The 27352-nt window shown below is 39.4% G+C and overlaps 1 protein-coding gene across 2 annotated transcripts in view; it reads right to left on the bottom strand.

The window, feature by feature from the left end:
* Positions 1–1787: 1787 nt before the first annotated feature.
* Positions 1788–27352, bottom strand: part of TRMT2B (tRNA methyltransferase 2 homolog B) — an 87956-nt gene continuing 62391 nt past the window's right edge. Inside the window, exons 13-14 of one of the 2 annotated variants that reach the window (XM_061177814.1) lie at positions 4612–4717; positions 1788–2263 (exon numbers count right to left, since the gene is read on the bottom strand). In XM_061177814.1, the coding sequence (XP_061033797.1) occupies positions 4618–4717 (100 nt within the window). In that variant the 3' untranslated portion in view covers positions 1788–2263; positions 4612–4617. The remainder of the gene's footprint in view (positions 2264–4611; positions 4718–27352) is intronic. The other variant, XM_061177815.1, reaches the window with a different exon arrangement.

Consider the following 27352-nt stretch of genomic DNA (forward strand, 5'->3'; position numbering starts at 1 on the left):
AAATCTCCTGCATGTCTAATCCCAGCTTGGTTTCTGCATCTCTGAGGACCTAAGCCAACCCACTAATGGTGCTAGCACGGTGGTAGTAATGGTGACAGCTGTGATGTTGGCTGTGTAGCCCTGAGTCTGGTTCTCCAGTCCAACTTGTGATTCTGGGAGCTATTCAATATGCTTTTAAGACAAGCATTTTCTGCTTAAATTAGCCAATCAATTTCTGTTGCTCACAACTAAGAACCCTCTGGATTATAGGGGAAGGGACAAAAACATTCAACTACAATACAGTGTGACAAGGGTTATGATAGAAGCACAGAATCTGTGGAAGCACATAGGAGGCACCTAACCCAGTCTTTATATCCTCTCAAATGAAATATCCATATGCTACCTGGAATTGCTGGTCAGCTCTTCTCACTAATTTTACAGGCCACCCCAAATTCAAAGGCTCACAACCATCTTCTCAATTTACCATTCCTTAGGAAGTAGTTCTCATAGTTACATTCACATAAGAATTATTTGGGAAAGAAGACTACTTGCAGATACCAGGGCCCCATCCTTCGAGTAATCCAAGTGCTCAGAGGATCATAACTTGAGAAAAACTGTCCCAGGGATAGCTCTATAATCTGTTCCTAAAACAATTTTATCCATCATCATAGTGCGCATTTCATAAATACTGGCAGCAGTTGACCCCTCTGTGGCCTGAGCCAAAGTGAAGATAGACTTAAGGGTCAGTCCACACATGGGTCCTTGATTTCCTTGGGCTGCCCACGAAGAATATCACCTATAGTTTGCTCCCTAGCACAATTCAGTAAGAATTAAACTATCCGCACACACTTTCATATTCTTTCCTATTGGGCACATTATATGCTTGTTGGACCTTAAGGTGTTCGACCTTATGGCCAAGGAAAGGAGATATTCCAGCCGTGCCAAGAGGAGAAAGGGACTCCCCCTAGACTATACGATGACTCAGTGGATGAACTAAGAGTAGAAAGCTTGTGTAAGATCATAAATCTTACGCCATTACCAGACATCCTTCCCAGTACTCCTGCCTCTCTTACTTGGCTTTACTACTAAAGGGTCCCCCAATTGTCAAGGACTTCAGTTCTAACTTTTAAAAAAGATGGAGTTATTATTAGTGGGAGAAGTCAAAACAGCAGGGAAAAGTAGGATAAATTAGGTTGGCAAAGTCAGATCCCGGGAAGAGAAATCATGTAGAGACAGGGTAGTGAGATCACAGTGGGCCAGATAATGCACAGTCCTGCCTGGCAGGACAGAAATCAGGCCACGCCAAATCTCTCTGACCCACAGCAGTGTGGTGTAGTAAAAAGAGCTACATTATAGACTGGAGTAAAACACTGTGGGTTTTAATCCTGGATCTGCTTCTAAATCTTTGTGTGATCTTGGTTCTCTCTGGGATCTCCAAGATTCTGTCTAGCTTAACATCCCATGACATCTGTGTAGTTAGGCATGGCTAGGCCTCCTAGAATCTTTGACTCCACACGTAGTACTGTGGTTTTATCGCCACCAAGCAACTGAACAAGCCAATGACCCAAGTGTCCTAATCAATTTCTCCTAGAGATATACTCTCACATGTGAAATATAATATGTATAAACATGTTTATAATAGCCAAAGGTTGGACACTACCTAAACGTCCACCAACAAAGAACTGCTTAAATAAATTCTGGTATATCTATAATAATTATGGAACGCTGTGCAGCCATGTAGCCATAAAGAAGCTCTTTATGTACTGATATGAAACAGCCTTCTATGTAAAAAGTGAAAAAAAGTAGGGTGCAGAATAGCATTTATGGTATGCTACAATTGTATAAAAATTAGGGGTATACATATACAAATATGCATAGAATATCTCAGGAAGGATACACAAGAAACTGGTAACAGTGACTGACTCCAGCGAAGGGAAATGGACAATGAGGGAGATGGTAGTAGGGAAAATAGATATTCATCTGTTCAAAACATAAAAAAAGAACCTTAACCAGCCATGTCACAAACCCATCTTTTTCAACCATCTAGCAGAACGTAAGTGAACAAAGTTGGGAGAGACTTTGTTTCTGAAAGCAGAAAGAAGAGTCTAAGGCAATTTCTTGGCTCAGCCTGTCTCAGAAGTGTGTAGGTAGCTATGATGGGTCTTCAGCTGTTTCCTTCTCTCTCTGCCTTCAAGACCTGAAGGTGCATCTTGAGAGTTGCTTCAGGCAGCTGACTGTCAACAGAAACTGGAGAGACTAGGAGAAGCTTCTATTCGGGTGAGGCCTGGAAGAAAAGTGAAGCAGAAGCCAAAAGTTCACAAACTACCAAGTAGGCATCTAAAGAGAATTTCTCATTCCTTGAAAAAGCTGTCACTGCACCCACAGTACATCGTGAGCTCACTGACACCAGACAAGATATATATCTTTGCATTATCAGTCCATTATCAGTCCCCTACAAGAACAAAAAAGAGTTCATTCTTTTTTTCTGCAATGAATATCATAAAGAGCATTCACTGAAAGCTAGTAGCAATATAAAAAGTACAAAGTTTTAAAAGATATATAATTCATAGCCAAGAACTAACCATAGATTAAAACATTCAGTGGGAAGAACAATTTGTCCTCTATTTAGACTTATTTTATGAAGGATAATCATATGTTAAGTTTAGTGAAGAATTATGCTTTGAAATACAACTCATTAAGCAAAAAGTCTAGGGCTTGGGTTTAATATTCTGGATGGGCAAATTTAACACTTTGTTGGTGAAGATTAGCTTTAACTATTATATAACTTGGAATAAATGAAACAGCTCTTTAGTTTTCTTTTATTATTATTAATTTTCTTTCTTTCTTTTTTTTTGGCTGCGTCGGGTCTTAATTGCGGCATGTGGGATCTTTTGTTGCGGTGCGTGGGATCCTTTGTTGCGGTGCGCGGGCTTCTCTCTAGTTGTGGTGTGCGGGTTTTCTCTCTCTAGTTGTGGTGCACGGGCTCCAGAGTGCGTGGGCTCTGTAATTTGTGGCACGCGGGCTCTCTCATTGAGGCATACGAGCTCAGTGGTTGTGGCACACGGGCTTAGTTGCCCCGCGGCATGTGGGATCTTAGTTCCCCGACCAGGGATCGAACCCACGTCCCCTGCATTGGAAGGCGGATTCTTTACCACTGGACCACCAGGGAAGTCCCAAGAGCTCTTTAGTTTAAATAATATTAATACCAGCATTAATTGAGTGCTTATTATGTGGCAGGTACTGTTGTAAGTCGTTTATGATATCATTTAATACTCACAGTGCCCTTATGGGATGGGGCTATGATCATTTCCAGCTGACAGATAAGGACATTGAAGCGCAGAAAAGTTAAGTGGCTTGTCTGAGCTAAAACAGCTTAGATAGTACGGCTGGGATTTGAGCCTAGGCAGTCAGGCTGTGGTGCCTGGGCCCTAGTCATTTAAAACAACAAACAAATTGTGTGGAAAATTCAAATAGGGCCTGCAGGGAAATATTAGGAATCGACTGAACAATTCCAAGGACACCAGCCAGAAAGATCAGGATTTGTGAAGTCCGTATCTGAACAGTCACCTAAATGGTTTCCTTAGCTAGTTTCTATATCCTACACCTTCTGTCCTTATCAAGCTTCCTATGATTCCTCTATCAACATGTCACTCCTTTGATCAAAAAGCTTCCAAGGGCTCCTTTCTGCCTATCTGATAGATCTCAAACTTGAATGTGCATCATACACACCTGTGGAGCTTACTTATAATACTGATTTCCTAAGCTGTGACCCAGAAAAGTTGATTTGGTAGGTTAGGGTGGGGCCTGGGAATCTGTGTTTTAAACAAGCTTTGCAAAACACTGGCCTATGTGGACAAAGCCCAAACGCTTTGTTCTAGCATTCAAGGCTGTCCATGACCTGGCCCCAACCCATCTAACTCCTGATATGAATACTCATTCTAGAAAGGCCATTGTCCTCTAACATCTCATATAGGAAGCGTTTCTAACTCTAAACCTTTGCCCACACCCTCCTACCCATCTGGAATGACCTCCTGCCTTCTTTCCTCCTATCCAAACACTATACATCCTTCAAGGTGAAGCCCAAGTTTCACCTGCTCTACAAGACTTAAAATCCTTAAACTCCCCAGACCAGAAGGGTTGAACAATTAAGTCTCTACTTTCTGACCTCAATCCTTTTGGTATTTAACTGGTTTCAAGAGTATATGCCTTGCTTCCCCAATTAGATTGATGGCTGCCACTACCCACATGTGGCTATTTAAATTTAAGCTAATTACGATTAAATAAAATTAAAATTTCCATTCCTCAGTCACACTAGCCACATTTCAAGTGCTTAACAGCCACATGTGTATTGGTCCGCACAGAGAGAGAACATTTCCACGTCACAGAAAGTTCTAATGGACAGCGCGGCAGGAGTCTGCTATGGCTGTCACAGCCACAGCTACCTTCTTATATACACTCCCTATAAACATTGCTTGCTGTGAAGTTAAGTACATATGTATCCTGACCACAAAATAGTGATGGATTTTCTTTTTAAACTCTGATTCCTATTTCCAGTAAAAATAAGGAGCTCAGAAGATAAGTTTCGAATGTAAATATCACTCAGCGTTTCTAATCAAGTCTCAAAACCCTTGCCTTTTCTCAGCTCTCATCCTCCTTGACCCCTCGGCTGTATGTGGCATTATGTAGAGCAGATTTCCCTTGTCTACTCAAAATGCTCTCCTCCTTTGCTTCCATGACGCTGTAACAACAAGAATGATCACCATTAATATACTGAGCTCTTACTGTGTGCCAGGCACTGTGCTAAGCATTTTACATACCTCATCAACCATATTAGGTAAATACTATTATTATCACCATTTTATAGATGAGGCATCTAAAGTTCAAAGAGGTTAATTGATTTGCTCAAGGTCACAGAGCTAATAAGTGGCGGTGCTGGGACTAGAAACCTAAACCTCTCTTAAGGTTTTTCTCAAGGGTCATTACTAGATCAAATGCCTAAAATAGGCAAGGCAGACCATCAATGACAACATCAAAGAAAGGAAACAACCCATCGAAGGGAATCTCTTCTTTTCTTTTCTCCCTTTTTCTTCCCTGCCCTTCTAAAACTCTCTTTTATTCTATCTCATATAGCTCTCTGATAGATTTTCAAGGTCTTAACAGCCTGGGGAATTTAAACCCAATTAATAAGTACTTGAGAAAAAGTAACCATAGTAGGTCAGGGAGAGCAGGGACCATATATTGCCTTTCATTTTCAGGAATTCTGTTTTTTCCTAAATACCCTGTAGGCCCTTAACATTAAAACTTGTGTTGTTCAGGACTTGGAATTTCGATTCAAGCACTCTGCCAATAGTCCATTTTAATTACACTGGAGACTGTTTATAGCTTTTCTGTTCTCTGGGCTAGACTTTGTGTCCAGCAGCTACTACTAGAGCTAGTCAAACATGACAGAAATGCTGGAGGAGTCTGGCTTTAGGTTGGAACAGTCACGTGCTTACTAGTGTTTCACATTACCCTGTTTACTGATACCCTTAAGCAGGTCAAACTTAAGCATTCGTGGCCAGTACACCGAGGGTGAGGATATAGGAAAAAAAAGTTTATAGCAACTCTGAGCCCTGACTTCATGTAAAAGAGACAACCTGTTGATCCCCTGAACTCACCAGGCTCCCATAATGTGTTCTGAGCTACATAAGGCATAGTTACTCGAGACAGGGAGCTACGTTAATGACTGTGCAGACCCTTTAGGGTTTGAAGCCTCCATTACTTAGGTTAAAAAAGAATAAGGAGTATGGAAAATCTCTGTACCTTCCCCTCAATTTTGCTGTGAACATTAAACTGCTCTAAAAAAGTCTCTGTGGTTGCCAAGGCCTGGGGGGAGGGATGGATTGGGAGTTTGGGATTAGCAGATGCAAACTAGTATACAGAGGATGGATAAACAACAAGGTCCTACTGTATAGCACAGGGAACTGTATTCAATATCCTTGATAAACCATAATGGAAAAGAATATGAAAAAGAATGTATATATTGGGCTTCCCTGGTGGCGCAGTGGTTGAGAATCTGCCTGCCAATGCAGGGGACATGGGTTCGAGCCCTGGTCTGGGAAGATCCCACATGCCCCGGAGCAACTAGGCCCGTGAGCCACAATTACTGAGCCTGCGCGTATGGAGCCTGTGCTCCGCAACAAGAGAGGCCGCGATAGTGAGAGGCCCACGCACCGCGATGAAGAGTGGCCCCCACTTGCCGCAAGTAGAGAAAGCCCTCGCACAGAAACGAAGACCCAACACAGCCATGAATAAATAAGTAAATAATTAATTAATTTTTTTAAAAAAAGAATGTATATATGTATAACTGAGTCACTTTGCTGTACAGCAGAAATTAACACAACATTGTAAATCAACTATACGTCAATAAAATTAATTAAAGCAATAAAGTCTTAATAAAAAAAAGAAAAATAAGGAATAGTGGCTTCTCTTCCTAGCTCTGCCACTAACTGGCTATGCATGTGTGTGTGTGTGTGTGTGTGTGTGTGTGTGTGTGTGTGTGTGTGTGTGTGTACAAATATTTAGTGAGAACTTTTTTCCTTTTACTATCCATTCATGTACCATAAATATTATAGGGTATTGTTTTGTGTTCTTATATTTTACATAAGCGTAATTATACAGAATTTTATGCAAGTTTTTTTCTCAACAGTATGGTTTTGTTACATTTTGCTCTAGTTCTATGTTGCTACATGTAGTTATAACTCATTTCAACTGCTTTATGGAATATCATCAGACGAATTCACCATACTATAATTTATGTATTCATTCTGTTGATAGTAAAAAAATGGAAAACAACCTAAATGACTATCACAAACTAAATCCTTCAGTGGACATCTGTACATGCATATGTATCCTTATTCACATGTGGGAGAGTTTCTCTTGATTAAAAATCCATGAGTGCTGTACACCTGAAACTAACACGACATTGTAAATCAACTATACTTCAGTCAATCATCAATCAATCAATCAAGCAATAAATAAATAAATAAAATGTACAATTTAAAAAAATCCATGAGTGGAATTACTTGGTCATAGGGTATGCATAAGTTCAGCTTTAGTAGACACTGGCAAATACTTTTCCAAAGTAGTTGTACCAATTTACACTACCACCAATAGTGGAAGAAAGTTCCAACTGACCTACATTTTCATCAGTACATGGTATTGTAGGTCTTTTTTCATTTTAACCACTCTGATGGATGTGTAGTGGGATCTCATTGTGGTTTAAGTTTAATTCCTATGATGACTAGTGAGATGGAGCACATTTCATAGGTTTATCATCTGATATGCTTTCTTAAAGGAGATATGGACAAGAATGAGAAAGAGGTGAGAGGAAGGATATGGCGGGGAGGTAGTGACTAAGGGATGGGGGTGGGATGATAACACTGTAGAAAGGGGAGCCTAAGGGCATTAAATCACACTTTCTAAGCAGACCAGTTTTTCTGAGGGCTAGCTAAGTGTACACAGATTTAGGAGTCTCTTAAATTCAGCAGCTAAAGGTGCTATAAAGGTGCATGTAAAAGTGTATGTTAAGCATGTTTGAAGTAAATCATAAAAATCTGGCAGCGACCAAAGGCCAAGTTCTCTTTTCCACAACAGCAGCAGCTCTGGCTGCTTCCTGGCACCTTTCACCAAGTCGAGTTCCGAACGGGCTCTCAATGCCCTCATCTCAAAAAATGACAGCTCTGGCTTTGTGGATTCCACTTACAAGGTCACATGATACCAATGTTAAAGAGCACAGAATGGTAAATATTCTTCCCTTCCAGCTTTACTGAAGTATGATTGACAAAATAAAATTGTAAATATTTAAGGTGTACAACATGATGTTTTGATACATTTATACATTGTGAAATGATTACTACAATCAAGCTAATTAACATATCTATCACCTCACATAGTTACCTTTTTTTTAAAAAAAAATGTTCTTTTTACCTAGTACCAATCAAACAGAACTTTCTATGGTATTCGGTAATAGACTGTAAAGTAACATGGTTTAGATCACTGCATCTCAAACCTTCGTGTATGTGTGAATCCCCTGGAGATCTGTTACAATGCAGATTCTGATTCAGGAAATATGAGGTGACACCTGAGATTCTGTGCTTCTAACAAGCTCCTGGATGCTGCTGATCCAGGACCACACTTTGTGCTTATAACATGAGCTATGGAGTCAGACAGACCTGAGTTTAAATCCCAGCTCTGCTTTCTTAGCTGTGAAATCTCTGGTAAGCTATTTAATCTCTCTGAGCCTTAGTTTCCTCGCCTATAAAAAGATAAAAATTACCTACTTCATAGGTTTGCTGTGAAGGTTAAGTAAAATAATGCATATAAAACATGTATAGCCCAGTGCATGGAAAGAGTAAGTAATTGATAAATGCCAGCTATTGTTAATATTCCACGAACTGGCACTCCTACACATTATGATACTCTGAAGACTGTGCTTCAGAATGATTATCTGGAAGCACTGCAAGAGCCTAGATTAATCAGAGAGAGACAGATTGAATCATATTTAGTCATATTTTATGTTGAATCATATTTAGTCATATTTTATGTTAGGCTTACTTTATTGTATTCTAAGTCTTTGAAAATTGAGACTTCATCTGTTTCAGTCAGGGTCCCAGCAGGGAACAGATGGTGCACTTGCATTAGCATAACTAGTGGAAAGTTTACGAAAAGGACTATCCACAAAAGTGTGAGCAGATATAGGAAAACAAAGAGGGATAGATAGTGCAGTAACTTGGTGCTGTCACCACCCCTACACCCAAAAGTATGAGGGGAGGGAACAGATACCAGAAAAAGGAGAATGTGGTGTAGAGAGGGTCCCCTTGAAAGGTGCTATGACCTTTAGTTAAGGGATAGCAGCCAACCAGAGGCAATCCTATAAGAAGTAAGCCAGGAATAAACAACCTGACCTCAGTTTCTTTTCTCCCTTTGATGTCCTGCCAGGGATCTCCACTGCCCAAACCCTACCAGAGGCCAAGAAGGAAAGGGAACTCACTGATGTAATCCATATAGGTTAGCCTCCTGGGGCACAGAGCAGGGTATAAAAGGGCAGAGGGTGGATCAGGAAGGGTAAGCAAAAGACATCTGGTACATCATCCATGACACATATACTCAACCAAAATTCTATCCAAAACAGAACACTATTCTGACCAAGCCAAAATAGAACAGACTACTATTTTAGACAAAGCTAAACTCAACTAGTTTATCACCAAATGAGGATCAATAACTTCCAGGGTATCTCCCCATCAGATGTCCTATAATCATCCAAAACTCAACACAGCTACAACTGAAATCATCTTCCTCTATCACCATAACTCAACTTTCCCATTTCCATCAAAGGTGGCCTTTGATATGTTAGTCTCTCAGCCTGAAACATTCTTCCCTTTCCTCCTTGTATATTTAAATCTTACCTACCTACCTTTAAGTTCTAACTCAAACACTTCTCCTTCCTTCAAAAGGTCTTCCCCCAGCTATTTTAGCCTACAGTGATTTCCCTTTTCTCTGGACCCTCATTGCCAGTAATTTAGTCACTAGTGTCAGGTATTGTTATTTAACTAGTTTGGGGTATATATACCATTGCCCCAACTAAATAGTATACTTCTTGAAGGCAGGAACTATGTCTTAACTTTATTTTTTTCTCCTTGTCAAGACCAAGCATCTTGAGACTTACTGAATATATGTACATGATAAACACCTAAAGAATGAAGAATAGGGAAAGAATAGCAGGATTCAAATTTTTAATCTCATTTTTCTATGAGAGCTTCTCAGAAAAAGGCTCTCTGAAGAACTGCCTGGCCTTACATAGAAATATGCAGGCACAAAGGACAGCTCTGTTCTCATCTATCCACTTGGCATTTTTAAAACACTCTTCTAAGTAACCCTTGGGTTAAATAGAGAATCAAAACAGAAATTACAAACTTTTTAGAAATGATCAGCAAGGAAATCAAAACCCATGATATGCAGCTAAAGTGGTACTCATAAGAAGGTTGTAGCATTAAATTCATTTATTTATTCAAATATATTTCAACTGATAATACATGATTTTCACTGACAAAAAGTGAATTAAAGTCAACTCAAGAATACACATAAATAACAATAAAATATACCCAAAGAAAGAAATAATTAAATATTTTTTCAAAATTAATGGCCCATTTCTCTCTAGTCTTCCTTCTTACAACAACAAAAAAAACCTGGACAAAATAACAATCAAGTGTAGGAAGACTCTGAAAAGTGGAAAGAAGAAAGTGGACTGCCTGGAGACTTTAGGATGTGAGGAACACTACAGTGGTGAGTTGCCTGGGATTTCTTTTTGCTTCCCATATATTGCAGATAAGGCACCAGAGAAGACTACAACCTGAAATTGCCAAAAGGCCCAGACCAAGAAAAGCCCCAAGAGAAGATCGTTCCCTTTAGTTAAATAATCAGGGAAATGGCTGCCTAGCAGAACAGAAAATATTTTTGATAATACCCAACCTACTCTAACCAAACATCAAAGGAAAAACTGCCCCATTCCCTGTGGTGTCAGTGGTGCCAAATAGAGCCACCCATGTCTGGCCCCTCATGGCAGCAGTTAGACAGGGAGAGTTGGCCCTCTGTTTCCCCCACAAGTGTGATATCAGTGGGACCAAACAGAGAACAGAACTTCCACCCCACCTCCCTGGTAGCAAAGAAGTGGAACAAGGCAATGCAAGGTGGTGCTAGCTGGCACTCCATTTGCCCACTGGAGTAATGTTAGTGGGGCCATCCCCACCTGGCAGCAGTGAGGTAGTGAGAGTCAACCCTCCATTCCCCATTTTTCCATCTGGTGTTGAGGGGATCTAGCAGGGAGCTGAACTTCCACACCCTTCAGGAAGTAAAGAGCCTCAGGGGGGCTGTGGGAAAATGAAAAAAGGACAGAATTTATATCATTGGAGTCTCAGAAAAAGAGAAAAAAGACTATAGGGCTGAAAAAGTATTTGAAGAAATAACTGGCTGAAAGCTTCCCAAAGATGAAAATGTGGATATTAGTAGACTGTGATAAGTTACTTATGTATAATGTAATAATTAGAGTAACCACTAAAAAATCTATTTAAAAATATGTTCAAAACGTGTAGAGATAAACCAAAATGGAATTCTTTAAAAAGGTTCAAGGGACTTCCCTGGTGGCACAGTGGTTAAGAAACCGTCTGCCAATGCAGGGGACACGGGTTCGAGCCCTGGTCTGGGAAGATCCCACATGCTGCGGAGCAACTAAGCCCGTGCGCCACAACTACCGAGCTTGCACTCTAGAGCCCGTGCGCCACAACTACTGAAGCCCGCGTGCCTAGAGCCCATGCTCTGCAACAAGAGAAGCCACCGCAATGAGAAGCCCGCACACCGCAATGAAGAGTAGCCCCCGCTCGACGCAACTAGAGAAAGCCTGCTTGCAGCAATGAAGACCCAACGCAGCCAAAAATAAATAAATAAATACACACATACATACATACATAAATAAATATCTTTCTAGAAAAATTAAAAATTAAAAAAAAGTTCAAGTAACACACAGCAAGGCAGAAAAAATTGAGAAGAGGAACAAAAAACAGAGGGAACAAACAAGAAACAAAAATAAAGCAGCAAACATAAGCCTTAACATATCAACAATTACATTAAATGTAAATGGCCTAAATAAACCAATTAAAAAACGAGTTTGGTAGAGTGGCTTAAAAAAACATGACCCAAACATGCTGTCTACAAGAAATCCAATTCAAACATAATGACATAGGTAGGTTGAAAAGAAAAGGATGTAAAAAGATATACCATGCATAGTGTCAAAAGATAAAATAGACTTTGGAACAAAGAAAATTACAAGAGACAGAGAAGGATATTACATAATGATAAAAGGGTAAATTCCACAAGAAGACGTAGCAGATCTAAGTGTGGATGCACCAAACAACAGAGATGCAAAATACATAAGGCAAAAACTAATAGAAATGAAAAGACAAATACACTTAGAAAGTTCAATATCCCTCTCTCAACAACTGATAGAACTATTAGAAAATCAGCAAGGATATAGAAGAACTAAACAACACCATCAGCCGACATTTGCAAAACATTCAACCCAACAGAAGAACACATTCTTCTCAAGAGCCCATGTAACATTCACCAAGACAGACCATCTCCTAGACCATAAAATAAATTTGAACAAATTTAAAAAAACCAAAACTTTAAAAAAGTGTTCTCTGACCACTGTGAAACCAAACTAGGAATCAATAACAGAAAAACAACAGGAAAATCTCCAAACATTTGGAAATTAAGCAACTCACATATAAACATATCATGGATCAAAGAAGAAATCTCAAGGGAAATTTTAAAAATACACTGAACTGAGTAAAAATGAAAATACAATATAGTATCAAAATTTGCAGGATGCAGCCAAAAGCAGTGCCAAGAAGGAAATTTATAGCACTAAATCCCTACATTAGAAAAGAGGAAAACTCTCAAAAAAAAATCTAAGCTCCCATTCTACTTTAAGAAACTATAAAAACAACAGTAAAATAAACTCAAAGCAAAGAAGGAAGGAAATCATAATGATAAGAACAGCAATCAATAAAATTGAAAACAGAAAAACCATACAGAAAATGAATGAAACAAACAGCTGGTTCTTTGAAAAAAATCAACAAAACTAATAAACTTCTAGAAAGACTGACCAAAAAAATAAGATGCAATTTACCAATATCAGGAATAAAAGATGAAATATTGCCACAGAACTTGTATACATCAACAGGATAAGGGAATACTATGAACAACTTTACACAAATAGATCTGACAGTTTAGATGAAATGGATCAATTCCTTCAAAAGCATAAATTACCACAACTCACCCAATATGAAATAAATAATTTGAATAGTTCCATAACTATTAAGAAAATTGAACTCATAGTTCAAAAGCTGCTGAAAGAGAGATCTCCAAGCCCAAATGATTTTACTAGAGAATCCTATCAAACCACTTAAAGAATTAACATTAATTCTACACAATCTCTTTCAGAAAAGAGGAGGGAATTCCAAGTCACTTATGAGGCCAATATTATCTTGAGATAAAAATCAGATAATGCCAGTAGAAAAAAAGAAAACCACAGTCCATTATCACTCATGAACAAAGATTCAAAAATCCTCAACAAAATATGAACAAATAGAATTCAGCAACATATAAAAATAATTATGTACCACAACTACGTGAGGTTTATTCCAGGGATACAAGGCTGGCTCAATATTTGAAAATCAGTGTAATCCAACTATCAACAGGCTAAAAAAGGAAAACCATATTGGTCATGTCAAATGATGTAGAAAAAGTGTTTGACTAAATTCAACACCCATTCATGATAATAGCTCTCAGCAAATAAGGAATACAAGATAACTTCATTAACCTAGTAAGGAACAACCACAAAAAACCAGAGCTAGCATTTTCCTTAAGGCTGAAAGACTGAATGCTTTCGGAAACAAGGCAAGAATGTCTGTTCTCACCACTGCTATTCAACGTAGTACTAGATATTGTAATCAGCACTATAAGGTAAGAAAAATGAAATTAAAGGAAAAAAGATTAGAAAGGAAGAAATAAAACCACCCATTTATGGATGACATGATTGTCTTCATAGAAATTCACACACACACACGTATACACACACACACACACACACTACTGATACTACACACAACAAACTGGATGGATCCAAAGGGAATTATGTTGAGTGAAAAATCTAATCTCAAAAGGTTACATACTGTATGATTCCATTTATATAACATTCTCAATAATGAAATTATAGAGATGAAGAACAGGTAAGTGGTTTCCAAGACTCAGAGGCATGGAAAGAAAGATGATTGTGACTATAAAGGGGTAGCAAGAAGGATCTTTGTGGTCAAGGAACAGTTCTGTATTTTTATTATGGTGGTGGTTATAAAAATCTATTCATGTGTTAAAATTGCCCAGAATTTCAGGACAACTGGATATCCACCTGCAAAAGAATGAAGTTGGACCACTTCTTCATACCATTTATAAAAATTAACTTTAAATGGATGAAAAACATTAGTGTAAAGCGTAAAATTATACAACTCTTAGAAGAAAACAGCCATAAATCTCCATGAACTTGGATTAGGCAGTGGTTTCTTAGATATGATACCAAAAGCACAAATAATAAAAGGAATAACAGATAAATTGGACTTCATCAAATTTTAAAAATTTTGCCGCAAAGGACTGTCAAGAAAGTAAAAACACGACCCACATGATGGGAGAAAATTTTGAAAATCATATATCTGATAAAGTTCTTGAATCCAGACTATATAAATAACTCTTACCACTCAACAATAAAAAGACAAACAACCAAACTTTTTAAATGGACAAAAGATTGAATAGATATTTCTCCAAAGAAGATATACAAATGGCCAATAAGCACATGAAAAGATGCCCAACATCATGAGACATCAGAAAAATGTAAATCAAAACCACAATGAGATACCATGACACACACCAGGATGGTTATAATCAGAAGGACAGATAATAAAAAGTATTGTCAAAGATGTGGCAAAATTGGAACCTTCACACTGATGCTGGAATTGTAAAATGGTGCAGCTCCTTTGAAAAACAGTCTGGCACTTCCTCAAAAAGTTGTTCCCATATGACTTAGCAATTCCACTCCTAGACATATCATCAAGAGAAATGAAAAGATATGCCCATACAAAATTTTGTACACAATGCCATCACAGCATTATTCCTAAGAGCCAAAAAATAAAAACCCAAAATGTGCATCAACTGATGACTGGATAAACAAAATGTGGTATATCCAATACAATCGAATATTATTTAGCAATAAAAAGAAATAAAGTACTGATACATGCTACAACATGGATGAATCTTTAAACTATTATGCTAAGTGAAAGAAACCTGTTACAAAGGATTACATATTGTATCATTCCATTTACATGAAATGTACAGAATAGGCAATCAATAGAGACAGAAAATAAATTACTGGTTGCCTAAGGCTGGGGGTGGGAAGAAAAGGTGAGTTACTTCCAACAAGGAATACCCTACACAGCAAAGTTATCATTCAGAATTGAAGGAGAGATGTAAAACTTTCCACACAAGCAAAAGATAAAGGAGCTCATCAGCACTAGATCAGCCTTATAAGAAATGTTAAAGGGACTTCTTTAAGCCAAAACAAAAGGGTGCTAATTAGTAACAGGAAAATATATGAAAGTAAAATCTCACTAGTAAAGGTAAATATATAGTAAAATTCAGAAAATCTAATGCTGTAAAGGTGCTGGATTAATCACTTATAAAGCCAGTATGAAGGTTAAAAACAAAAGTAGTAAAAATAACTATAACCACAATAATTTGTTAATAGATACACAAGATAAAAAGTTGTAAATTGTGACATCAAAAACATAAATCATGAGGAGGGGAGTAAAAATACAGAGATCTGGAATGCATTCACACTTAAATTGTTGTCACATTAAATAGACTGTCATAAGTTGTTATATGTAAGCCTCATGGTAACCACAAAGCAGAACCTTATACACAAAAGATAAAGGACTACAGAAAATCATCAAATCACAAAGGAAGAGAGCAAGAGAAGAAGAAACAGAGGAACTACAAATCAGCCAAAAAACAACGAACAAAATTGCAATAAGTACACACCTATCAAAAATTACTTTAAATGTAAGTGCACTAAAGTCTCCAATCAAAAGACATAAAGTAGCTGAATGTATTAAAAAAAAAAAGCCAAGACCCATATATATGCTGCCTACAACATACTGAAGATGAAGGGATGGAAAAATATATTCCATGCAAATGAAAACCAAAAGAAAGCTGGAACAGCTATACTTACATCAGACAATATAGACTTTAAGATAAAGACTGTAATAAGAGACAACGAAAGTCATTACATAATGATAAAAGGGTCAATCCAACAAGAGGATATAACATTTGTAACTATTTATGCACCCAACATAAGAGCATCTAAGCAGATAAGCAAATATTAACAGACCTAAAGTGAGAAACAGACAATAATACAACAATTGTAGGGGACTTTAATAATGCAGTTTCACCAATGGTTAGATTATCCAGACAGAAAATCAATAAGAAAACATTGGCCTTAAACAACACATTAGACCAGATGGGTTTAACAGACATGTATAGTACATTCCATCCAAAAGCAACAGAATAAACATTCTCCTCAAGCACACATGGAACATTCTCCAGGACAGATCATATGTTAGGCCATAAGTCTTAATAAATTTAAGAAGACTGAAATCATATCAAACATCTTTTCTAAACACAATGGTATGAAATTAGAAATCAATTACAAGAAGAAAACCAGAAAATTCACAAATAGGTGGAGGTTAAGCAAAATGCTACTGAACAACCAATGAGTCAAAGAAGAAATCAAAAGAGAAATCAAAAAATATCTTGAGACAAATAAAAATGGAAATACAACATACGAAAACTTACAGAATACAGCAAAAATGTTCTAATATTGATTGCAGTGATAGATGCACAACTCTTTGAATATACTAAAAACCACTGAATTGCACATTTTAAATGGAAGAATTGTATGGTTTCTGAATTATGTCTCAATAAAGCTGTTATTTTTTAAAATGCATAGAACTATACACACACATAAATGAGTGCATGTAAAACTGGTGAAATCTGAGTAAGGTTTGTACATTTTTATCAGTGTCAGTTTCATAGTTCTAATATTGTACTATAGTTATACAAGCTATTATCGTTAATAATAGGGGAAGCCAGGTGAAATGTACATAGGACCTCCTTGTACTGTGAATCTGTAGTTATTTCAAAATAAAAAGTAAAAATCCTGAATATACCATCAACAGACAAATGGATAAAGAAGTTACACACACACACACACACACACACACACACACTGGGATATTACTCAGCCATAAAAAAATGAAAATTTGCCATTTGCAACAACATGGATGGACCTGGAGGGCATTATGCTTAGTGAAATAAATCAGACAGAGAAAGACAAATACTGTATTATCACTTATATGTGGAATCTAAAAAATAAAACTAGTGAATATAACAAAAAAGAAACAGGCTCACAGATATAGAGAACAAACTAGTGGTTACCAGTGGGGACAGGGAAGGGGGAAGGGCAAGATATGGGTAGGGGATTAAGAGGTACAAACTACTATGTATAAAATAAATAAGCTACAAGGATATATTGTACAGCACAGGGAAAATAGTCAATATTTTATAATAACTATAAATGGAGTATAATCTAGAAAAATTCTGAATCATTATCTTGTACACCTGAAATTAATATATTATAAATCAACTATACCTCAATTAAAAAAATATAAACATTCATCTTGTTAAAAAAAAATCCTGAACATGAATGTTTATTCTAGCTCCATTCACAACTGCCAAAAATTGGAAATAATCCAAATGTTCCTCAGAAGATAGAATAAATACACTGTGGTACATCCACACAATGGAATACTATTTAGCAATAAAGAGAAACCGACTATTTATAGACACAACTATTTGGATGAATTTCAATGGCATGAGGCTGATGTAAAAAAGCCAGTTTTAATCATAAATGTATGATTCCATATATATAACATTCTCGAAATGACAAAACTATGATAATAGAGAACAGATTATTAGTTGCCAGAGGTTAGTGGGGTGGGGGAGGTTGGGGAAGAGGTGAAACTATAAAGGGACAGCAACAGAGAGCTTTTTGGGGTCATGGAACTGTTCTGTATATAGATTGTGGTGGTGGATACATGAATCTATGTGTCTTAAAACTGTATAGATGTGGGTTTTTAAAGTCTACTTTAAGGTATGATAATGTTGAAAAGAAAAGAGAAAGGAATAGAGGATAAACATGTAGATTAAATAAGATGATGGTTACTAGGGTGTTCACTTTATAGTAACTTTAAGCTAAGTTTTGTTTTGTGTAGTTTTCTGTATCTTTATTTTAACTAAAAAGTTGTTTAAAATAAAAATAACAGGGATGAAAGGGGAAATGGAAATAACCTGGGTCAGGGAAGGCTTCTTTTGAGGAGGTGACAGGAAGATGAGAGAATTGAGAGATGAGAACGAACCATGAAAGTGAAGGGTGGGAGGAGAGTATTTGAGGCAGAGAACTGGAGGCAGGAGAGAAGGGGTAGGATAGAAGGAGGTCCTGATGCAAGAACATGTAGCTGTTCACATCCATCCCAGCAACAGGAGGTGTGTGTGTGTGTAGATTTATTATAAGGTACTGGCTCATGCATTTATATAGTCTGGCAAGTCCCAAGACCTGCAGAGTGAACTGGCAAGCTAGAGATTCAGGAGAGCCGATTGTTTAGTTCCAGTACGAGTCCTAAGGCCTGAAAACCAGAAGAGTGGATGGTTGTAGTTCCAGTCCAAAGGCCAGGGGACTCAAGACCCAGGAAGAGCCGTTGTTTCAGTTTGAGTCTGAAGGCAGGAAAGAAGTCAATGTCCCAACTCAAAGGCAGTCAGACTTCTGTCTGACTCCTTCCTCTCTTACTTGGGGGAGGGTCAGCCTTTTTGTTCTTTTTTTTTTTTTAAGAACAAAGTTTTTTAAAAAAATTAATTAATTAATTAATGGCTGTGTTGGGTCTTCGTTTCTGTGCGAGGGCTTTCTCTAGTTGCGGCAAGTGGGGGCCACTCTTCATCGCGGTGCACGGGCCTCTCACTATCGCGGCCTCTCCTGTTGCGGAGCACAAGCTCCAGATGCGCAGGCTCAGTAATCGTGGGTCACGGGCCTCTCACTATCGCGGCCTCTCTTGTTGCGGAGCACAGGCTCCAGCCGCGCAGGCTCAGTAATCGTGGCTCACGGGCCTAGTTGCTCCGCGGCATGTGGGATCTTCCCAGATCAGGGCTTGAACCCGTGTCGCCTGCATTGGCAGGCAGATTCTCAACCACTGCGCCACCAGGGAAGCCCCAGCCGTTTTGTTCTTAGTCCTGCCTCCAACTGATTGAATGAGGTCAAATTAGGGAGAGCAATTTGCTTTACTCAGTCTATTTAAATGTTAATCTCACCCATAAACACCCTCACAGAAACACCCAGAATAATGTTTGGCCAAATATCTGGGCACCCCATGGCCCAGTCAAGTTGACACACAAAATTAACTTATTACAGTATGTGTATTACAAATGTATGAAACAACTTCATTGAAGGAGGCAGGGTAAGTGTGGTGACCCAACTGACTTCGGAAATAAGTGGAGTCTGTAACACTAAAGGCAAAAGAGACTGCACTAAGGAAATGTGAATGAGGTATGTACTTTAGTTAATAATAATGTATCAATACTGGTTCTTTAATTTTAACAAATACTAGTGTGAGGTATTATAAAAATTAACAAACAGAAATCTCAAACAAAATAGAGTCAAGGAGCCAGAAGGCGGGAGCTCGCACAACCTACGACAACAGCAGCCCCCAACAAAAAAAAGAAAAACCTCCTCTTTTTCCCTGGCAAGAGCTCAGCCAATGAGAGACTGCCACAACTCAGCCAATGAAAAGCCACTATACTTCGAACTCTCAATTCCTCCAATGGGCTCTCTGCTTACTAGCCTTCCCGGCTTCCTCTTTGAACTCTCGCTAAGAGCTCTCCTCACGTTGAGGCGGAGGGAGTTGCCCGTGGCTCGCCACCATTGCAGACCGGGAATTAACAATTCTCTGCTGATTCTGAGTAAGTCCACTTTTACCTCAGAAGTAACTGGCAGTCTGTTTGTTGAAGGTCAACATTTTGCGGGCCCATACAGGGATCCAGAGGAGACCCTCAACGACTCTGAGGCTGGTGCGCAGACAGGTATGGTAACTAAAAATCCCACTGAACGGTTTTTTATTGCTGACCCCGAGGTTTAAGGGTAAGTTTTTCTCCTGAATCCAAGCTTCTGCCCTCTTTGTGTTTTGAAGCTCTCCAGGTTTAATTTGGGATCTATTTTAACGGTTTATTCTTTCTGATTAAGGCCTTATTCTGTCTGTGAGTACTTCTTTGGCACTGCGGCCTGGTTTTTTTTTTTTTTTTTTTTTGAAATCAGGCTATTCCAGCTGGAACTGTGGTAGCCTTCAGCTTGATTTCTTTTGGAACAGGAACTGTTTCATTGGAACTATGCTATTCAGCCTTCAGCCTGATTCCTTCAGGATTAGGTTGCTCCATTAGAGCTGTGCTGAGCAGCCTTTGGCCTGGCTCCTTTGAGACTAGACTGCTCCCTTAGAACTGGCTGGTAGCAGGCCTGCAGGCTGTTTGAGCCTGTTTAAGCTGTTTAGGCTGTTTGAAAATTACTATTTTACTCTAAAGAAAAACCTCTGAGAAATGGGATCCCAATTATCTAAATACTTTGAGGGCACCCTTACCTACCGGGACCCTGGCTGATTTTATGTTTAAAAACCACAGTCCTTCCTCATGTACATTTCTAAGTAAATGGACCAACCTAACCAAAGGCAATTTAGAACATGAATGGTCATTATGGAGAACTATTGAAATCCCAAACTTACTTTTCTTAAGACCAAATTGACAACCACACCTGTAATATTTCCAAAACTGAATGGAATGCCTATTTCAATTATTTTGAGGCTTCCAAACATTATCAGGAGCCTAAAATTGCATCTCTGCAGAATAAGATTTTAAGATCCTCTGAGGCAAACAAAGAAAGATAGAATGGCTGCAAAAGCCTCATGTTCCTCTTCCCTGGCTTCTGCATCACAGATACCGCCTCCAGTGTCATCTTATTCCTTTCCCCTGGCTCTGCCTCCAGTGCCATCCTCCTTCTTCCCTTTTATGCCACCTATACCTCCTCTGTAACCCTCAGTTCCCCCATACTAATTCTCTCACCAAACTTTCCCTTTTCTCTGAAACTCTCCCCACTGCCATTTCCTCGGAACTTACCAGAACCTGTCTCTCTAACATTAAGCCTTGTGAGGATCCAGAGACTAAACTCTTAATTTTTTTTATATCCCCTGGACTAAAGTGGAACTGCAAAGCCATAGTCAAAGATTTTCCCAAAGTAACTGAAATCCTTACAGATATGCTGAGGAATTTAATATAGTCATTCAGACTTATCAACTCTGACTTAAATCAGCTAGTTCATATGCTTGTCAGTGAAGGCCAGGCCCAGCTTTGGATGAAAATCACCAACTGGGGAAATCCTGAAAGGTCTCTAGAATTACAACTGGGAGACCAGCCCATTTACCAATCAAGCTCAGGCAATTGCTAAGTGAGTTCATAGAGCAATTCATAGTGCTCTTCCAAAGCCTGTTGATTGGAACAGAATTCAGGCTTGCACACAAAAACCTAATGAACCTGTTCATGACTATTATGATCAACTTCAGAATGTGTTTAAGGAAAATTCTAATCTTCCTTCAGATGCTGTTCTTCCTGGGTAGCTTTCAACTCTATTTTTATTAGTGGACTGAACCAGGATTTTTCTCTTCTAGTAAAAAGGACCAGGATGGAATGGGAAACTTTGTCCACTCCAGATTTAGTTAATCTGGCAAACCAGCTCTCTTACACTCTAGATGAGTCACATAAAAGGAAAACTGCTAAAATTCTTAATCTTCAACTCCAGCAAGTGGAGGCCCCTAAACAAAACCAAAACCCTCCTAGTTTCTGCTATTATTGCAAAGAGCCAGGATATCAGAAGAGAGATTGTTACCAATTTAAGCACTTCAGGTGCCTTCAGCCTTCTAATTTGTCTATCCAACATCCTCCCAATTCTCAATGACAGGATTCAAAGGAACTATAAGGGCTATTCCCAATTCCTCCCTCTTAATTATCTTGAAGAACATTTCTCCAGATTAAGGATAAATCTTTTCCAGTCCTGACACCAGAGCCACACTCTTGGTGCTCAACCCCACTACAATAAAATGGTCTCTACCTTGGAGCACTAAGACAGTTCAAATAGTAGGGATCCCTAATGAACCTCAAGAGGTTCCAGTCTCTGAACCTATTCTCTTTTGTTTAGGCCCTTTGAGAGATAACACACCCTTTTCTCTTTAGTTCCTCCACCCCTATCCATTTATTTCACTGAGTCTTCTTAGAGAAGTACAGCATCATGCCAGAATTTTTCTCTCCCAAAAGGAAGAAATAATTCTACAATTTGACAGTAGTCATCAAAGCAGTCAATCAGGTGAATTAAATGACCCTTTGACATCTTTTATTTGCTCTGTCTCTGATGGTACTACAGCTGATTCTGCAAACATTGATCATTTGTCCCTATTGGATCAGCTACTACCCTCCTTGTGGGCAAAATCTCCAACTGATATTGGTAATTCACAGTGTACATCCCATCAAGATCCAAATACCCCCCCCAAACTTCTCCCCAGAATTAATCAACACCCTGTAAGTAAAGAAGGCATTCAAGGTAAAAAGCCCTTAATAGAAGATAACAAGGCTCAAGGCCTCATTATCCCTTGTACTAATCCCTGTAGTCCTCTGATTTTACCAGCAAGAAAACCTAAGGGCTGAGGGTGGAAGTTTGTCCAGGACCTCTGAGCAATAATCAAGACTGTTATCCTTCGACACCCTGTTATTCCTAACTTTCATATGCTACTAACATACGTTTTACTCTTTACTATGATTGATTTATGCAGCGCATTCTAACCAATACCTTTTTGCCTTCATTTGGGAAGAGAAACAATTCACCTGCACAGTAATGCCTCAGGGTTTTACTGAGAGTCATTATTTCTCACAAATCCTGAAGGCTGATCTGGATGGTATAAAGTTCCTTTGGGGTTCTACTTTGTTGCAATATGTGGATGATTTGCTTCTTTGCCCTCCTTCTCAAGCCTTCTCACAGGAAAACAGCATCCACTTGCTAAAGCTTTTAGCCTTAAAGTGACATAAGGTTGCCAAGGAAAAATTGCAGTTTTCCCAAACCCAGGTTCGATATTTAGGGCATCTGATACCAGAAAAAGGGCTATACCTGGATCCAGAAGGCTTCATGATGTCCTAAGTTTCTGAAAATCCAAAACTAAGCGCCAACTACAAGGTTCTCTCGGGCTAGGTGGATATTGCTGAAACTGGATTCCAAATTTCTCTCTTACAGCCAAATCTCTGTATATTTTACTAAAGAGCAACCCCAACACAATTTTATGGGAAGAACCAGACAAAATAGCCTTTAAGGCCTTAAAGGAGAGTTTGATGAACCCACACACCCTTGGGCATCCAATGATCAGATTCCCTTTTCCATTTTTATATATGAAAAGGAAGGTAATGCCTTTGGGGTACTCACCCAGAAACATGGGGACCACCATTGATCCACAGGGTATTATAGCCAGCAACTGGACCCTGTGGCACAGAGACACCCCCAGCCCACACCTTGCCTTAAAGCCATTACTGCCACTGCCTTTTTGGTTAAGGCCATCAAAAAGATCGTGGTGGGATCCCTTTTAACCATTTTTGTACCTCATGCAGTAGAAGCCCTTCTGAATTCTCCTCACACTCAGCATTTCTCAGTCAGCCAACCCCAACTCCTAAGAAGTCCTTTTGTTAACTTCCTCACATAACTCTTTTAGGTTGTAATAACCTTAACCCTGTGACTCCTCTCTCCTCCATCATCAGCAAAGTCCCTCACAACTACTTAACACTGATGGATCACCTCCTGATGCCTCGTGATGATCTGCAGGAGAGTCATTTGGGTAATGTTGACTTCTCATGGCTTGCTGATGGTTCTTTTTTAAAAGGTGATCATGGTAAATATTGTGCTGGGTATGCTATTGGAACTCCTTTTGATGTTGCTGAGACAGCATCTTTACCTATGGCTACTTCAGCCCAACAGGGCTGTACTTCAGCCAAGTACAAAACTGCCAATATTTATACTGATAGTAGACATGCTTTTGGAGAAGCTCATGATTTTGGAATGTTGTGGAAGCAACATGGCTTCCTAACTTCCAGTAGAAATAAAATTTAAAATGGCCCCTATGTTCAGGAATTATTGAATGTAATACTTTTACCTGCCACTTAAGCTATTATTAAAATTCCAGGGCATTCTAAACTTGACTCCCTGGAAGCTAAGGGAAATTACCTTGCTGACAGTTCCACAGGGAATGCTGCCCTTAAAGGAACCAAAAGCAGTCAAACTTCTGTCACGGTCCAAAGGGATATTTCCCCAAATGATAACTCAGAAAAACTGGCTGGAGAAGCCCAACAACTGGCCTCAGAAAAGAAAACACAAGATTGGAAATTCAACAACTCTTGGTTTGATAAAAAGCGAAAGCTCTGGTTCAGATCAAATAACAATTCAGTCTGACTGAAGACTCTAAAATTCCTACTCCTAATCATTGTATATGCATTAAACCATTGGTCTACTGACAAAATTACAACTTTCATGAATCAATATTCGTGGGGAAACATTAACAAAGCTGCAAAAAATGCCTACCTCACTTGTCCCACTGGTCCAAAGTACAACCCAGGGAAGCCTGTTCTTACTGCTCCCAAGCATTTTAAACTGCCTTATAGACCATTCAAGGTCTGGCAATTGGATTTCATACAACTTCCTCCATCTCAGGGATGTAAATAAATACGTTTTGGTCATAGCCTGAATGTTTTCACACTGGACTGAAGCCTTCCCTTGCAGAGAGGCTACTGCCTCTTCTGTGGCTAAAGTCCTTTTGGAAAATATACCTACCTGGGGAAATCCTCTCAAACTTCATAATGATCAGGGGACCCATTTTACTGGTCAGGTATTTTGACGTCTGTGCTGTTTGGCCAGTTTTACAACAGTTTCACTGCAATTAGCACCTTCAATCCTCTGGTTTAGTCAAATGCACTAACGGCATTATTAAAACTCAATTGGGGGGCTTCCCTGGTGGCGCAGTGGTTGAGAATCTGCCTGCCAATGCAGGGGACACGGGTTCGAGCCCTGGTCTGGGAAGATCCCACATGCCACGGAGCGGCTGGGCCCGTGAGCCACAATTACTGAGCCTGCGCGTCTGGAGCCTGTGCTCCGCAACAAGAGAGGCCGCGATAGTGAGAGGCCCGTGCACCGCGATGAAGAGTGGCCCCCGCTTGCCACAACTAGAGAAAGCCCTCGCACAGAAACGAAGACCCAACACAGCCATAAATAAATAAATAAAAATTTAAAAAAAAACAACTCAATTGGCAAAATTTGTATGGGCCCTCTAAATACGTTGGCCAAAAGCACTGCCATTGATCCTTCTAAATCTTATATCCATCCCTTTTGGAACTCAAACGCTCACCCTCTGAGATAGTCACAGGTCACTCAATGCACTCGGTTCCTACCTCTTTTGCCCCACAACTGACAAAACGAGAAATACTCCAATACTGCAAAGGCCTAATCGCTTCTATTAAAAATAACCATGTTTTAGTAGAGCAATGTTTTCACAGTGCGCTCTCAGGAGACAAAGACCTTAAGCACCCTCGCAGCCTGGAGATTTCATCTACTGGAAAAGACGCCTCCAGGACTTCCCTGGTGGCGCAGTGGTTAAGAATCCGCCTGCCAATGCAGGTGACACGGGTTCGAGCCCTGGTCCAGGAAGATCCCACATGCCGCAGAGCAACTAAGCCCGTGTGCCACAACTATTGAGCCTGCACTCTAGAGCCTGTGAGCCACAACTACTGAAGCCCGCACGCCTACAGCCCATGCTCCGCAACAAGAGAAGCCACCGCAATGAGAAGCCCGCGCACCGCAACGAAGAGTAGCCCCCGATCACCGCAACTAGAGAAAGCCCGTGCGCAGCAGTGAAGACCCAACACAGCCAAAAAAAAAAAAAAAAAGTTCATTTAGTAATTAGCTTTAGTCAGACAAGGTAGGGAGATGTGAGTTTGGCTGCTATAAACCAGGCAGTGGTTACCATGGATATGCCAGAACCTTAACAGCCACTGTTAGGACATGGACTTACTCTTCATAAGGGGGCAACTAAGCTGTGTTACTCTGGCAAGAAGGCTAGAAAGCTCAGTACACCTTCCTATTACTCTACCCATCTTATGTCTTTCACCCAAAAAGAACCAACTTCTAATCAGATACATAATTAACCACCCCAAGGTATGCAAAATATATCATTATCTCCATTCTGTAGATAAGAAATCTGAAAATGGTAGGTTTAATTTAGGTGATTTCATTCCAGAGTACCCAGGAGAGGTGCTAGAAATGAAAGGACCCAGCAATCCCTAGTCCAATTATTTTCCTTCTTGGTTATCCAACTTATCCTTTTTTTTTTTTAACACATCTTAATTGGAGTATAATTGCTTTACAATGGTGTGTTAGTTTCTGCTTTATAACAAAGTGAATCAGCTATACATATACATATATCCCCATATCTCCTCCCTCTTGCATCTCCCTCCCACCCTCCCTATCCCACCCCTCTAGGTGGTCACAAAGCACCGAGCTGATCTCCCTGTGCCATGTGGCTGCTTCCCACTAGCTAGCTATTTTACATTTGGTAGTGTATATATGTCCATGCCACTCTCTCACTTCGTCCCAGCTTACCCTTCCCCCTCCCCGTATCCTCAAGTCCATTCTCTAGTAGGTCTGCATCTTTATTCCCATCTTGCCCCTAGGTTCTTCATGACCATTTTTTTTTCTTAGATTCCATATATATGTGTTAGCATACGGTATTTGTTTTTCTCTTTCTGACTTACTTCACTCTGTATGACAGTCTCTAGGTCCATCCACCTCACTACAAACAACTCAGTTTCATTCCTTTTTATGGCTGAGTAATATTCCATTGTGTATATGTGCCACATCTTCTTTATCCATTCATCTGTGGATGGACACTTAGGTGGCTTCCATGTCCTGGCTAAATAGAGCTGCAATGAACATTGTGGTACATGATCCTTCTTTAAGATATGTTCTTAATGAAGAATTTGTGTGATGCCAGTTTGACCTTTTTTAGTGGTACTAACAAATACAGACTGCCTGAGATCAAGTTAGGAAGCTCTGCTAATTATCAGGAAGTAGACATGAAGCTGCTACTTCTTGTCTCAAAGGGAGATGGCTATCATGGAACCCAGACAATCAGACTCTAGTGTTTCAGGCTCCAGGTCTTATCAGCTTCATGAGCAAAGCTGGAGTAAGGCTGGTTTTGATCACAGGCCACATATAAGGTTTCCCTTTCATCTGGCATAAGCCAGAGCTATTCTCCAGGAGGTCCTTATGGGAATCCAAATGATTTTCTAGGGAATGAACTATGCTCTAAGACATGCTATGAAATGTGAGTCCCTATTTGGGGACGGCAATTCTCTAAAACAGTGGGTGACTCTGCAGAACCCTGCTAAGTTATTCATTGATAAGCTGGCACATACACTGTGCTCATCAGATAGCTAAGAAAAGCCCATCTGAGTATCAGCCTAAGTACTTTGTTAACCCAACCAGAGCTTCCCCCAGCTCTGGGCC

The sequence above is a fragment of the Eubalaena glacialis genome, chromosome X (genome assembly GCF_028564815.1).
Source record: "Eubalaena glacialis isolate mEubGla1 chromosome X, mEubGla1.1.hap2.+ XY, whole genome shotgun sequence".
NCBI classification, from domain to species: Eukaryota; Metazoa; Chordata; class Mammalia; order Artiodactyla; family Balaenidae; genus Eubalaena; species Eubalaena glacialis.